At 51.8% G+C, this 14,776-nt stretch overlaps 1 protein-coding gene across 2 annotated transcripts in view; it reads left to right on the forward strand.

Annotated features, from left to right (window-relative positions):
* Positions 1-432: 432 nt before the first annotated feature.
* Positions 433-14,776, forward strand: part of SPNS2 (SPNS lysolipid transporter 2, sphingosine-1-phosphate) — an 86,086-nt gene continuing 71,742 nt past the window's right edge. The window contains exon 1 of one of the 2 annotated variants that reach the window (XM_053275587.1): positions 433-929. In XM_053275587.1, coding sequence (XP_053131562.1) covers positions 587-929 — 343 coding nt within the window. In that variant the 5' untranslated portion in view covers positions 433-586. The remainder of the gene's footprint in view (positions 930-14,776) is intronic. The other variant, XM_053275586.1, reaches the window with a different exon arrangement.

Raw genomic sequence — 14,776 nt, forward strand, 5'->3', positions numbered from 1 at the left:
ACCTTAGAGAAGGCCTGGTTCTGGGTCGCCACCAAGTGGGCCAGAGACAACCTCAAGTGGATCTCCCCCGATGATCTTAATTAATTTAATAATAATAATAATAATAATAATAATAATAATAATCAAATAAATAGTTTCCCCCTCTCTCTATGCAGGGTAGATACACCCATCCACTTAACGCCACCCCTTGTCATAGACCCAGGCTTGTAAACACCCCCAGTTCTCACGCTCTCTTCCTTCCTTCCTTTGTTCTGCATGCACACAGCCCTGTCTGCTCTGACTGGCAGCGGCTCTCCCCAGTCTCGGAGAGGGGGGTTCTTTCCTCCTCGGCAGCGGCTCTGCCACGGGGCTTCCTCGCGAGTAGAGGCCGGCGGGGGGAGCGAGAGGGAGGCGCGCCGCGTGCGGGCTGAGCGGCCGCGGCGCGCCGGGGGCGGAGAGCGGCCCGCCCCCTGCCGGCCTGGGCCGGCGGCGCAGCTGCGGCAGGCGAGCTGCAGCGCTGAGCGGGCAGCAGCGGCGGCGGCGGCGGCAAGAGGCAGGAGCAGCCCGGCAGCAGCAGCGGCGACAGCAGGTGCGGCGGCCGCGGCTCATGATGTGCCTGGAGAGCGAGGGCTCCTCGGCGGGCGGCGGCGGCCCCCACGGCTCCAGCGGGCGCCTACGTGCCGTCTCGGCCGCCGGCGGCGACGAGGACGAGGAGGACGACGCGGGCGGCGGCGGCGAAGGAGGCGGAGGCAGCCGCGGCGGCTCCGGGGAATGCGGCGAGGTGCGGACCCTCGCCAAGAGCGCAGCGCCGCTGGCGCCGGCGCAGCAGCAGCAACCCGGCGGCGGCTCCAAGCCTGCGGCCCCGAGCCTGGGCAGAGCCCGCGTGGCCGCCGCCGCCATCCTCAGCGTGGGCAACGTCCTCAACTACCTGGATAGGTACACCGTGGCAGGTGAGCGAGCGAGCGAGGAGCCGGCCGCCTCTGCCCGCCCGAGAGCACCGCCGCGCCCGCCGCTCTCCTGCGCTCGGCGGCTCAGCTGCTGTCCCCCTCCACGCGCCGGTCCTCTTTCTCTCCCGAGTCTTGTTTTCCTGCCTGTCTCGCTCTTTCTTCTCCTCCTCTTTTCCCCGTCTCTTCTCTCTCTCTCTCTCTCTCTCTCTCTTTCTTTCTTTCATTCTCTCTTTTTCTCTTCCCCACCATTCCTTCTTTTTCTCCTCTCTTGTTCTCTCCTCCTTTCTCCCTCTCCCCCCTTTTCTCTCTGCCTCTTCCTTTCCTTCTCTTCCCCATTCTTTCTTTTTGCTTCTCTCTCCTCTCCTTTTCTCCCCCCCCTCTCCCCCCCGCCCCCCCATCCTCTTTCTCTTTTCTCTCCTTCCATCTCTCCTCCTCCCGCTCCATTCTGCACTTCCTGGGAGACCACTCCAGGAAACCGGTGGCACCCTACTCCTGAGGAGCCCGGCAAGCGCTTTCCTTTCCGCTGAGGAGATGGCTCTGGGCTAGAACTTCCTGTCACCTACCCTGGAAGTGTGGTGGTGGTGGTGGGAGGATCAGGATCCAGGCATGAGAAGAAGAACCCCTACCTTTCTCTCCCTTTTCTCCCTATGCAATCTTTCCCCATTCTAGCCTGGGTTTGATCCCCACACACCCCAAATGCTCTTCTCTCCATTCTGGTCCAATTTTTTATTTTTCTGCTTCCATATTTCCCCCTTCCTCCCCCCCATCTCCCCTTCCCGTCTTTCAATTTCTCCTCTGCCTCCCAGCCTTCTCCCCCTGCCCCTCTCTTTCTCTCGGTCAGCTTTTCCTCTTCCACTCCTGCCCTGCTCTGCTCTCCATCCCTGCCTGGCGCTCCTGCTTCCATTTCTGCCCTCTCGCCTCTCTTTCCCTGTCGCATCTCACTGGAGAAAGAGCTTTCCTTGCTTATAATGGGGGCCAGCACAGAAAAGGTGGAAAGGAGCCACCTAGGCAGAGAGGTTCTTTGGAGAGCACTCAAGTGAGGCTCTTTCTGCAATCCGAGGGTGTGCGGAAGAAGGCTTATTAAAGCCGATCCACACGTCTATGGGGCACGTGCAGAGGCACTCTTACACCTGGGCCTCCACAGCCCCTGCCCCCCCATCCTCTTAAGTCTGTCCCAGGTGTTGTGGTCACCTGGCAGAGTACGATGGTGCTTAATTTGTAGGGAGGTGGGCTTCCCAAGGCTTTTGGGTCCCAAATTCCCTGGGTGCTCCTCTCTGGGCATGTGCCCACAGAACATTATTGTGCCAACCTGTTGTCTTGTATCCCGTCTCTTCTATGGGGTGGTGTTGAGAAGTTTGTCCCAGTGGGGAGTAGAGCCCAGAAGGAGCAGGAGAAAATTGAGTTGTTTCCTGAATAAACTTTGCGTTAAATCTATATGCGGCTACTTTTGTGTTGGTGAGGGAGGCAGCGATAACACACGCCGCCTTCCTGCGTTACTCCGCTTTTCCTGGGAGAATCCTCAAGAGCTCACTGACACTCTCACAGGCATATGATCTCTCTCTATGTGTGTGTTTAAGGAGAGAAGAGAAAAATCTACTCAAATCCAAGGGTACCCAGGCTGTGAATCAGCCCAGCCGCCTTTCCACCCGTGTGTGCAATGGCCAGATTGTAGTGCTTTCGTTGGAAATAATAATAATAATTTTAAAAACCAAACAAACCCAGGCCCACACAATGCAATTGACACACTGCACGTGTCGGTTGATCAGCTTGTCAAATTATTCAAATCAAATTATTATTATTATTATTATTTCTTGTTTACACAGTCAGACAGGTGTTATTGACTGGTTTGTTTTATCCAGACATTGAGTCCTTCCCAAGGACCTGGGATGGCTGAATAATAATAATAATAATAATAATAATAATAATTATTATTATTATTATTATTATGGCATTCTTTTCCAATTCTCCCTTCACGGTGTGCCTCTTTTCTCCCCAGCTGAGCATGAAAAATCATGTGTGAGAGGTTTAGGGGGGGCCGGGGGGGAATCGGCAGGGTGTCTTCCATTCTGGATGCTGCTCCAGAAACTCTGTGGGGTTCTGTGTGCTTTGCACATCATGGCTTCCTCGCAGAAAGGGTGTGGGGGAAAGCACAGGGTTATCTGGACGGTTCTCCAGGGCTGACAGCTGCTAGGAGTGAGATAAGGAGCGCTGGGGAAGGAGGCTTTGGAGTGACTGTGGTTTTCCAGGTTATTTGGAAATAGTGTGCACCCAGGTCAGGATTTATGCCCCCCCCCCAACAAACACCAGGAGGGCCGGCTTGATTCTGGATTCGGAAGGCTCTGGCAGCGGTGGAGAGAGGTGGAGGTGAGAAAATGGGTTATGATTTTTTGCCCTGAGGGGAAAGCATGCTGAAAGAGGAGCCGGCAGCAAGCATGAGTGGAGTGTGTGTGTGTGTTTTCCCTCTGTGAAGGGCCGAAGGCTGGGAAATGGTGTGCTCCGTTCCGTTCCGCAGAGCTTTGGAGCTCAGGGTTGATGCTCTGAGCTGGTGTGTGGTTCAGAGAACAGGATCCCTGACTGGTTTTCTGGGGATATTTGAGTAGGATCCCTGACTGGCTTGCTTGGGATCGGTGTGCAGAGTAATAGGGATGCCCAGATGTTGTCGACTACAACTCCCATAATCCACAGCTGCGGCCTTTGGCTGGGGATGGTGGGAATTGTAGTCGGCAACATCTGGGAATCTCTGTTACAGGGAACACTGCTTGGAATCCTTGAACGGGACCCCTGATTCTTGAACGAGACCCCTGATTGGCCTTCCAGGGATGGGCATGCTTGGGCGTCTTGCTATGCCTCAGTTTCTCAGTAGGAACATGATGTTGGCCTGCCTCACAGGTCTGTTGTGAAGTGGACATTGGGATTTCCTTGGGTCACCTTTGAATCATAATATCTGTTGGTTGTATCTGAATCTTGCTTTTTCTCCGATGAGCCTGGCATGCAGTCTAATCCCCTTGGCACCCCTATGAGATAACTCATGCTGAGGACTAGTGACTTGCCCATGGCAATTAGTTTGAGCATGGGGGATTTGAATCCCAGTTCCCCTTTCCAGAGCCAATGTTCTAGCCTAGGGGTAAGCAACTTCTGGCACGTGGAAGGATTCTGAGTGGTTTTCACGCAGAGAGGAGGGCTGGTCTTGTGGTAGCAAGCATGAATGGTCCCTGTGGCTAAGCAGGGTCCACCCTGGTTTGCATTTGAATGGGGCGCTACTTGTGTGAGCACTGGAAGATATTCCTCTTAGGGATAGGGTCTCTCTGGGAAGAGCATCTGCATGCTTGCATGTAGAAGGCTCCAAGTTCCCTCCCTGGCAGCATCTCCAAGAGACGGCTGAGAGACTCCTCCTGCCTGCAGCCTTGGAGAAGCCGCTGCCAGTCTGGGTAGACAATCCTGAGCTAGATGGACCAAAGGTCTGATTCAGTATATGGCTGAAGTAGTGGTATAGAAATAGGATATGATCAATTTCATATTTCTTTTTAGACTGTGACTTTGGGGAGAGGGAGCCCTCTTGCTGGTTTATTCTGTGTAAGCTGCTTTGAGAACTTCTGTCAAGAAGAATATATATATATATATATATATATATATATATATATATATATATACACGCACACGCACACACACACGCGCGCACGCGCGCTAAGGCCATACGTGGCAAGCCCCGCCCATGCAGTGCTTTACCAATTGGAGGTAAGGGAGCAGAAGCACTGTGTTGATTGGGCAGTGGGGATTCCATATGCAGATAGGGAAGAGGAAGAGGGTGGCGGGGAGGGGGTGGCTGAGAGTGGGTGGAACCCCTGGTCTACACTGACTGGCAGCGGCTCTTCAGGGTTTCGGGCAGGGGTCTTTCCCAGGCCTACCTGGAGATGCTGCCAGGGACTGAACCTGGGACCTCCTGCGTACAAAGAGAGGCTCTGCAACTGAGCGATGGATGCTGCTAGTGAGCACATGACGCTGCCAAGCGGAGTCACACCCTTGCTCACTCTCACTCAGAATTGTCAGCACAGGCTGGCAGCCTCTCTCCAGGGCTTCCGTCCTCCCTGGATATGCCAAGGATGGATCCCAGGCCCTTCTGCATGCCAAACAGGGTCTCGGCCACTGAATCGCGGCCCCCCGCCTGTGCCAAGTCCCATATTCTGCCTTCTGCCTATAAGGAAGTTGCTCTCTTCCCCAAGCTACAGCCCCATCCTCAAAGCAGATCTGGGGGAGAGGATTTCTTCCTGCAGGAGAGGAACTGGGGCGGGCGGGGAAAAGCTTGCATTCCTAGAGTCGGGAGGTATTCTGTTTACCTAGCAGAAAGCCCTGCGTTTTGCTTTTGAACAGGAAACCACACACACGAGACCCCCACCTGGCGGTTCTTTCCCGGTCACTCGCGGCCTTTGGCTGCATGAGGCCTGACAGCTGCAGGAAAAGATGAGCACCAGGGCCCTTCCGGCCGCGAGGGGAAGCGGGCCGCTGCCCTCTTCCAGGGACGCCGGGAAACGCCTGCGTAAACAGAGGCTCGCGAGCCCCCTGGGATCGGTGCCATTTCACGTCATGCCGTCTTGCTCGGGGACACCTCTGTTTGGATAGGCCACTGGGCCTTGAAGGCTGCTAAAGGGCCCAGCTTTGCAGTCTGATAGCCGAGGCCAGAGTTACATAGGAAGCTGCCACATACTGAGTCAGACCCTTGCTCCATCAAGTGCAAGAATGTCTGCACAGGCTGGCAGCAGCTTCTCCAAGGATTCAGGCAGGCGTCTCACTCAGCTAACCTCGGAAGCTACAAGAATGCCTCCCTGTTCTGCCAAGTTTCCGTTCAGCCATGGGCAAACCCCGTGGCCTTATATCAGCGCTAGAGGGGCAGTCCGGTGTAGTGGCTAGAACCAGGGTCAGTAGGCTTTTGGGGTGCAGGTTTCTCTCTTGTTATTTTCATCTGTGTGCAGAATGAGTTTTGTTCTGTGCGGCAGGATCGAGGCTGTGTGTGCATTCAGAGTGAGGCCTTCCGGAGTGGGATCTAAAATTAACTGATCAAAAAATGTGTGAGCATGTGCACACGCCTGAGAGGGAGCACTGGAAGGGGAGGAGAGCTGGTCTTGTGGTAGCAAGCATGGCTTGTCCCCTTAGCTAAGCAGGGTCTGCCCTGGTTGCGTATGAATGGGAGACTAGAAGTGTGAGCACTGGAAGAGATTCCCCTTAGGGGATAATGGGGCCGCTCTGGGAAGAGCATCGAGGTTTCAAGTTCCCTCCCTGGCAGCATCATCTTCAAGACAGGGCTGAGAGAGATTCCTGCCTGCAACCTTGGAGAAGCCGCTGCCAGTCTGTGTTGAAGACAATACTGAACAAGATGGACCAAGGGTCTGACTTGGTATTTGGCAGCTTCCTATGTTCCTATGGTTCCTATGAGTGCCAAGTCTTCATTTATTCCCTCTAAATTTAAGGGTTTTTTTGTTGTTGTTCCAGCAATACACGTTAACATAGGAAGCTGCCTTCCACCGAGTCAGACCCTTGGTCCATCTAACTCAGGATCATCTGCACAGACTGGCAACGGCATCTCCGAGGTTGCAGGCAGGAATCTCTCTCCGCCCTCTCTTGGAGATGCTGCCAGGGAGGGGACTTGGAACCTTCTTGCTCTCCCCAGAGCGGCACCATAATCCCTGAAGGGGAATATCTTCCAGTGCTCACTCATGAAGTCTCCCATTCAAATGCAAACCAGGGCAGACCCTGTTTAGCAGAGGGGCCCATTCATGCCAGCTTTCTTCCCTTGGTTCTAGGCAACCTCAGCTCTCCAACTATTGTTGAAGTAAAGGAGAGGTTCATCTCCAGGTGCTTCCAGTTCACCTGGCGGCAACCTGGGATCGGGTCTCTGAAACTTTGCAGAGTCTCTGCCAGTCGTTGCAAACAATACTTAACTAAATAGACCAATGTTCTGAGCCAGCATTTGGCGGCTTCAGATCCTCATCGGGAGCATCTTTAGCTCAGTGGCAGAGTACCTGTTTCATATGTAGGGGGCTCCAGGTTTAATCCCTGATCTTTTTAGGTGGCGATTAGAAACCTTGGAGACACGCTGCCAGCCTGTGTAGACAACACTGAGCTCCATTGACGAATGGCTTGACTCAGGTTACAGCAGCTTCCTGTTTTCCTCTGTAAGGGCCAAGCTGCACAATAAGTTAAACATACGTGTAGTTCCTGACTTTAAGTTTGCTTGTGAGTCACAGCTGCTGTGGTTTGGATCAAGACCACAATGTAAAGATATTTTACCTGTGAGATGTCTGCCTGTCACCCTGTGGCTCTTCACCCCATGAATGCCACAATACTCTATTTACCTGAATCCAAGACTAGGTTCCCCCCACCCCCCTACCAAGTTCTGTGATGTTAGAAATGGGGGTGGGGAGGTCATCTTAAATTCAGAGTGCTGTTCATTTGGGGGTAAATGCAGGCATAACCTCTATTTTTTTAAGGGCTCGTCTTAAATTCGGAGCTGTCTTCTATTCGAGTAAATACTGGTAGCTGATGGCACTTGCAGAATTAATTAGTCACTGGTGGAGAGAAATGTGCAAAGGTTCTCCTGGTGGAATTTTAACCATGTCCATGGAAACACAACAGCCAGGGGTCATAAAGAAGAGATTAGCTCAGGTTCATTGAAGATGCACTATTTTTACGAAGTTCTTTCTTCCCACAACACAGTAAGAATCAAAAGGTCCAATAAATATTATTATACCAATCATAAAAAAAGTTTAATGACACAAAGGATTACCAAGATGTTTCCAATGACAATTTATCATGTTTTGATCCTGCCTGATATGTACCTCTCTAGGCAGTGTACAAAATTTAAAACTATTTTAAAAAAGGAAAGCAGATGAAAAATCCACGAAATGCAATAAAAACCATCTCATAAAACAAGTGGTTAAAATTAATTCCAGGTATGTCTTGAGGGTCTTCCTGAAAACAGAGGAGGAGATGCTCTTTTTTTCAACAGGGCGCATATTCCAAAGCCCTGGGGCAGCCACAGAGAAGGCCCAGTCCTGAGTCGCCACCAAACGAGCTGGTGGCAACCATAACCGGACCTCTCTGTGCTTATATGTTACATCCAAATCATCTCTCTAATTAAAAATAGCAACCCCCGTATATAGGTCAATTATGAAGATCTCTATCCTAGCTACTGAGGCCGATGCATTAATAGAACACAATTGTGCCTGCTGGAGATGCACACAGATCTTTCCCAGAGAGGCAAAGGAATACTGGAACTATTTTTAGGATGACGTTCTCTTTTCCCACCCACCACCATCACCTCTAATTTGGAACTGGTGATTCAGCATTTTGGAGATGCCGCTCTGGACTTCAGATGGTGTCAGCCGTGTGTGTGTACATGTGAATCAGGTCACCAGGAGCCAAATCTGGTTTGGGATAGGTGGTATTTAGCATGAGCTGCCCTCGGAAAACTGTCCCTGGCTAATAACACGGCCGCTCTGGGAACTGGGCATGGCCTCAGATGCCGGGGAGGAAGCGGAGTCAGAGGTTGGGATAGACCCAGGGCCATTTTAGGCAGTCTCTGTCAGAGCAGAGAGGAGGTTTATTCATATCTCAGCCACATCCTTGTGCCTAGCAGGTAAGTAATCACCTGAACCTGCTTGGCAACGTGGCCGAGGAATTCGTGGGTGTGTTTCCTGATACTTCTCTTGAGTAATCTGTGTGTCATCTGTTGACCTGTGGCTTGTCATTCAGATGTGCTTAAAATATTTCAGACAATAATAACAGTTTAAAAAAAACAAAAAACACCAGAAGTGTATCCAGGTACAATCAGCCTCTCCAGGTACAATCAGCCAGAAAGAAAATGAGAGAAAGAAAGCTTCAGAAAGCTGGCTCACTTCATCCCCTTTTAAACTTTTTTGAAATGTCTCCCCTTTCGTGTCCTGAAACACAATTTGCAACAGAAAGCAAAGAACTTGCATCAAGGAAGAAGGTTTCCTGCCTGAGGTTTTCCGTGGGCATGGTCCAATTTCGATGCCACAAGGATAGAGTCCATCCCTGAATAAATTTCTGGTTGGAATCTGAATTGCCTGCCTGCCTAACGTTGTAGGAAAGCAGTGTGTTTCTCACGCCAAGGGATAGGCAAATATCTAACCTTGCTGTACCTCTGATTTATCTCGTAATGGGTATGAGATAATGATACATTTTTAGACATGCAGCAAAGCTAACAAGCCCTGTTTTAGATCCCTAGGATAAAGTGTTCAAATGAAACCCAGAAGGCAGGATTTCAAACTCGGCTCTCCAGGTGTTTTCAGACTCGGGTCTCCAGATATTGTGGACTACAATTCCCAGAATCCTCAGCTGCAATGGGTTTTGCTTGGGGGTTATGGGTGTTGTAGTCCACAACATCTGGGACTCTCTGTTAGAGGGAACACTGATCCCCAGTGACAGTGGCCTTGGGAAGCTGCCGCCTACTGAGTCAGACCCTTGGTCCATCTAGCTCAGTATTGTCTACACTGTTTGGCAGCAGCCCTCCAAGGTTTCAGGAGTCTCTCTCAGCCCTACCTGGAAATGCTGCCAGGGACTGAACCTGCAACCTTCCTCCTGCAAGTAGATACTCTGTCACTGAGCTACAGCCTTATCTTCTAAGGGGAATAATTTAGAGTGCTCCCAGGTAGACACCCATCCAAATTGAAACCAAGGCATGCCCTGCATAGCAAAAGGCACAGTTCATGTTCATGGCCACAAGACCAGCTCTTTTTCACACCAATTCTTGGCAACCCTCTTCTGTTCTTAACCCACTCTTTCTCCAAGAAATTCAAGGTTTTCAATTCAAGAAATCATTCGTGGGTACTTCCTGCTGTTTTATCCTTCGAACGACCCTGCAAGGTAGGCAGAAAAGATGACCAGCCTGAGGTCCTCATTCTGACCAAGGGGGGATTTGAACCCAGGTTCCCACTCTGACACTCTAGCCACTATATCACACTGCTTCTCTCCATAGTCCGTGTGTGATGCAAATTCCACAGAGGGCAGGAGAGTTTCTATGTGGATATGAGAGGGAGCTCTGTCATCGGAGCAATCGCATGACTCTGCTGAGAGAAGGGCCGAGCAGCATTCCAGAGACACCTGTTGGCACAGGGTGGCTCTTTCCTTGCCAGTGACATTTCCGGGGAAATCCAGGTTGCCTTCACGGCTCTGGAATGTTGTTTTGCAGTCCACGCTGCCACCGGGACGACCATTCTCTGTCTTGGCGATACTTGACGTGCTTCCTGCTTCCATATGTTTGCGACCCTGCCTTTTCTTTCTGGAGTGGACCCGGCACTCAGAGTTTTGCAGATGGGGAGGTTCAATGCCGTTTATTACGATCAAAGATCAGCACAAGATGTGGAGGTTATTTCCGGGCTCAGGTCCAGCATGTCATTTACTTGCCTTGGTATCGGAGAGTATTTTCTTTGGTTCTTGCATGTTCTACAGTAATCGGCATAATAACTCCCTTTTTACCCATTCAGAGGGATTCTGTGTTTCATATCTCCTCTCTGATAAGAGCAGGAACATCGGAAGCTGCCACATACTGAGTCAGACCTTTGGTCCATCTAGCTCAGGATTGCCTACCGAGACTGGCAGCGGCTTCTCCAAGGTTGCAGGCAGGAGTCTCTGTCTCTCAGCCCTATGGAGATGCCAGGGAAAGAAGCTTCTGTGCATGCTCTTCCCAGAGCGGCCCCATCCGGGGAATATCTTGGAATACTGACATGAAGTCTCCCATCCGAATGCAAACCAGGGCAGACCCTGCTTAGCAAAGAGGACCATTCAGGCTGGTGACCACCCGGCCAGCTCTCATCCCATAGCACACCCAACACAGCTGACAGTGTTGCTAAATTTTGTGCTATAGTGCACAAAGCTCTCCGTGAACTTAAAAAGGCCCCCTTCCTCTTCCTCACTGAAGCTGTAGTAAGTCAATAAAGGCCTGGGACTAGAGACTCCTGCTTGCAACCTTGGCACGGCGCTGCCAGTCAGTGTTGACAATCCTGAGCTGGATGGCCCAAGGGTCTGACTTGGTAGGAAGCCGCTGCTAACCATATTCCTTTGTTTATCTTCTCTGTTTGCATGCGACCCAAATGTTAGCATTCAAGGTCCTGCTGAGCAAACATTTCAACAAAAACAAAAAATATTTTCATTCCAGGGAGATGCGGGTCTATAGAGACCCTGTATCTTCCTGGCGTGGAAATGTTTTTGGTTGAAGTGTGTGATCCGCAGCATCCCAAATGCTAGTGTTTGCAGGCTTTTCGGTCCAGGCTCCAAAATCACCTAGGTGTACCTCGGGATGCAGTCAGGCTTTTGCCGTCCTGTCTGGCTGGCGTGCAATTGCTGACTCCACCCCAGCAGATAGAACGGTGCCTGCGTTGAGGCTCTGATGTGACACTTCCCCCCACCCCCACCGTCCTTTTGCAGAGGGATCAAAAGGAGGGAGAAAGGAAAAGAATAAAGTAATCATCAGCCTCTCGGAAGGGCCCAGGTCACTGCAAAGCCGTTTCTGCTTGCATCGATGCGTCTGGATGTGGCATCGGTGTGTGCCTCGTGCGCTGTCTGTCGAAAGAGGAGGCCGCGGGCCTTAGAAGCACCACTGCCTGGTTTGGGCGGGGGGCTAGTTCTATTTTTGCACAGGGGGAAGGCTCTGTGTGTGTGTGTGTGTGTGTGTGTGTGTGTGAGAGAGAGAGAGAGAGAGAGAGAGAGAGAGAGAGAGAGAGAGAGAGAGAGAAGCACAGCAAGAAAGAACTTTTGCAAAAGCAGCCATGGGTAAGAGTGCACTGTAATTACACGCGTCCTCTGCAATGCCATCCCTTGCGTATTATTAATGTATATAATTTAGAATATGTAATTTAGATTCTCGTGCGGTGTTACAAGCGTGGAGGACAGGCTGGGGTGGGGTGGGGGGTGCTGCTTTGACTAGTGATGTGGCTGGGTTTTTAGTGATCCCCTGGGCAGAGACCTCTCCAGTTCTGTTCATCTGTGTGTGGACTGCGTTTGGTTCTGGGCAGCAGGATCAAGGCATGGGGGGCACCCAAGGGGGTGGGGTGGGGGCTTCCTAATTCAACCTGAGCAGGATCGAAAATGAAGTGAGCGGGCATCAGAAAACGTGTGAGTGCGTGCACGCCTGTGTTCCTTCTAAGAGGGATTCCCAGATGTAGTTCACTACAGCTCCCAGCATCCTGAGGGCAATAGCCTTTGGCTGAGGATTATGGGAGTTGTAATCCACAACATCTGGACCTACATTCCTGTTAGAGGGAACATTGGCGTGCACATGCCTTAGAGGGAGTACCGCCCGCTGGGGAGGAGCGGGAAGCAGAGAGAGGTGGGTATTTTCTGAAGAGGTCTGAGAGGGGACATGGAACCCCGTGGGGCCATTTTTGATGCCCTTTTGCTTCTCGCAGTGCCGTCTTGTGCACGTCGATGCAGAGGGAAGTTTTCACTGTACAGTATAAGCTGCCATACTGAGTCAAGCCCTTGTTCCATCTCTCTCAGGATTGTCTACACGGACTGGCAGCAGCTTCTCCAAGGTTTCAGGCAGGAGTCTTTCCCAGCCCTCTCTTGGAGATGCTGCCAGGGAGGGAACTTGGAACCTAGATGCTCTTCCCAGAGCGGCAGCTCCATCCCCCTCAGGGGAAGACCTTCCAGGGCTCACACATGCTGTCTCCCCTCCAAATGCAAACCAGGGCAGACCCTGCTTAACAAAGTGGAGAAGTCATGCTTGCTACCACAAGACCAGCTCTCCTCCCACGGAGGGAAGGGGACTGCATTTCTCGGACTGCATTTTCCAGGATGTTGAAGCAGGCCCTTTCTGGGGAGGTGTTCGGTTTTGTGCGGGCGGATCTCTTCTCCATTGGGGCCTGAGGGCTATTGAAGCTCAAGCGGCTGCAGAATTCCCAGCCTCCCCAAAAGGCAGTGCCTGCCACACGCGGTGATCCCCGGCAATCACTCCGTAGCAAACCCATCCATTTGATTGTCACCAGGCCGAGATTTCGAGCAACAGGCCGGGGCTAAATTACAGGGGGGTTGGGGAGGCTGGGTAATTGGCAATTCACAAACACAGTTTGTGTCCTCTGACAGGGCTAGGCGCATGTCCATGTGCAGGGGAAAAACTGAAAGGCTCTGCATGATTTTTTTTGCCGGAGACTGTAAAAACGGGCAGGCATGCAGGAAGCCGTTGTGGGAAAGAGGAAGCGTGACTGGGTGGAAGAAACTCATGTGCTGTGCACGGCAAAGACCTCGGGGCCCAGTCCCCAGCTGTGTGGCTGGTGGGACAGGTTGCTGCCAGCCAGAGTGCTGCTAACCCAGACAGGTCACTGGTGAATGGGTTTTGCTGCCGAAAATGGCCACTGCCCTCCAGTTAAGCTTTTTACACAGGGTTTTTATTTCAAATCCACTCCTGATTGGAATCTACATATTCATTGGAAGCTCCTTCAGGCTATCACGGACCAGGACCGACAAGACTCCCCCCCCCCCCCGAAGTATTCTGGTTTTTAAAAATCCTCTAGTTTCAGTGGCTTGGGCGGGGGGTGGGGTGGGGGACACCCGGGACTTCTGTTCTGCCCCATAGTTCTCTCCGTTATATTTGGGGTGGTCCATGCCAGTAAATTGGCATTTTTGAAAACTCAGTGAAGGGTAGTTTGACAGCTGTTTGGGGTATGGTCTGCTCTCAGTGATTTGCAGTTGTAAGCAGGGTGGGGCGGTGTTGTTGCAGATTGGCTGATACTCTGTGGAGGGAGGGGAAGGGAGACATTCCTGAGTTAAACACCAGCGCAGACTGCAAAATGTATGTCTTGCTATGTTTTACGTAGGCTTTAGATATGCAGAATGGATGTAACCTGAACCCTCTGTTATCTAAGCTGATTCTATTAGGGTGTATGTGTGTGTAAACATTATGTGTTTACGCATAATCCACTTGTGGAATTCTCTGCCACAAGATGTGGTGACAGCCAACAACCTGGATGACTTTAAAGAGGGGTTTGGATCACTTCATGGAGGAGAGGTCTATCAACGGCTACTAGTCGGAGGGCTAAAGGCCACCTCCAGCCTCAAAGGCAGGATGCCTCAGTTGCAGGGGAGCAACAGCAGGAGAGAGGGCCTGCCCCTTTCAACTCCTGCCTGTGGCTTCCAGCAGCATCTGGTGGGCCACTGTGCGAAACAGGATGCTGGACTAGATGGGCTTCCTTGGGCCGGATCCAGCAGGGCTGTTCTGATGTTCTTATGTGCCCTGAAACAAGGAAGTGTTATCAGGAGTTTCTCAGATTAAAGTGCTTGGTAGTGAGCAGGCTTTCCGGACAGGCAGCAGTTCATCGACGGAAGGGTGTGTTGGGGGCGCTCTTGGTTATTAAAATGGCAACCCACGTCAAGGCCTGCTGACCCGATCTTTCGCCGTGCTCTCACGAACAATTCCCGGAGTCCTTTGCAATGGGCCAGGGATCTGCGTCAGACGTGCCAGGCTGATCAACTCCCCTCAGAGAGCATTCCCTGACACCAGCAAGTTCTTCAAAAGCCACAAAACCCAGTGAATTTTCTGCATCCAGGGCGCGAGCCGATGGAGATGCTGCTGGGGTCGAGGAACAGGCTCCTCTCTTGCCCGAGAGCACATGGGACGAATCTTGCCCTGCCTGAAGAGCACGGGCTAATTACGGAGAAGGGTGACTGCAGCCCACCCAATTTCACGGAGACGTGAACAGTTCGTCAGCAAACAAAGCTCTCCCTTTCTGTCTCCCGGCCACTTCATCTCCAACCTCGGGGAGGAAAAAGCTCTGCTCAGAACGAGGGCCCGTCTAATTCTCTGTGTGTGTGTGTTTTGTTTCTCTTACCTCAGCCTTAAT

Source organism: Hemicordylus capensis, chromosome 12 (genome assembly GCF_027244095.1).
Source record: "Hemicordylus capensis ecotype Gifberg chromosome 12, rHemCap1.1.pri, whole genome shotgun sequence".
In the NCBI taxonomy this organism is placed as follows: domain Eukaryota; kingdom Metazoa; phylum Chordata; class Lepidosauria; order Squamata; family Cordylidae; genus Hemicordylus; species Hemicordylus capensis.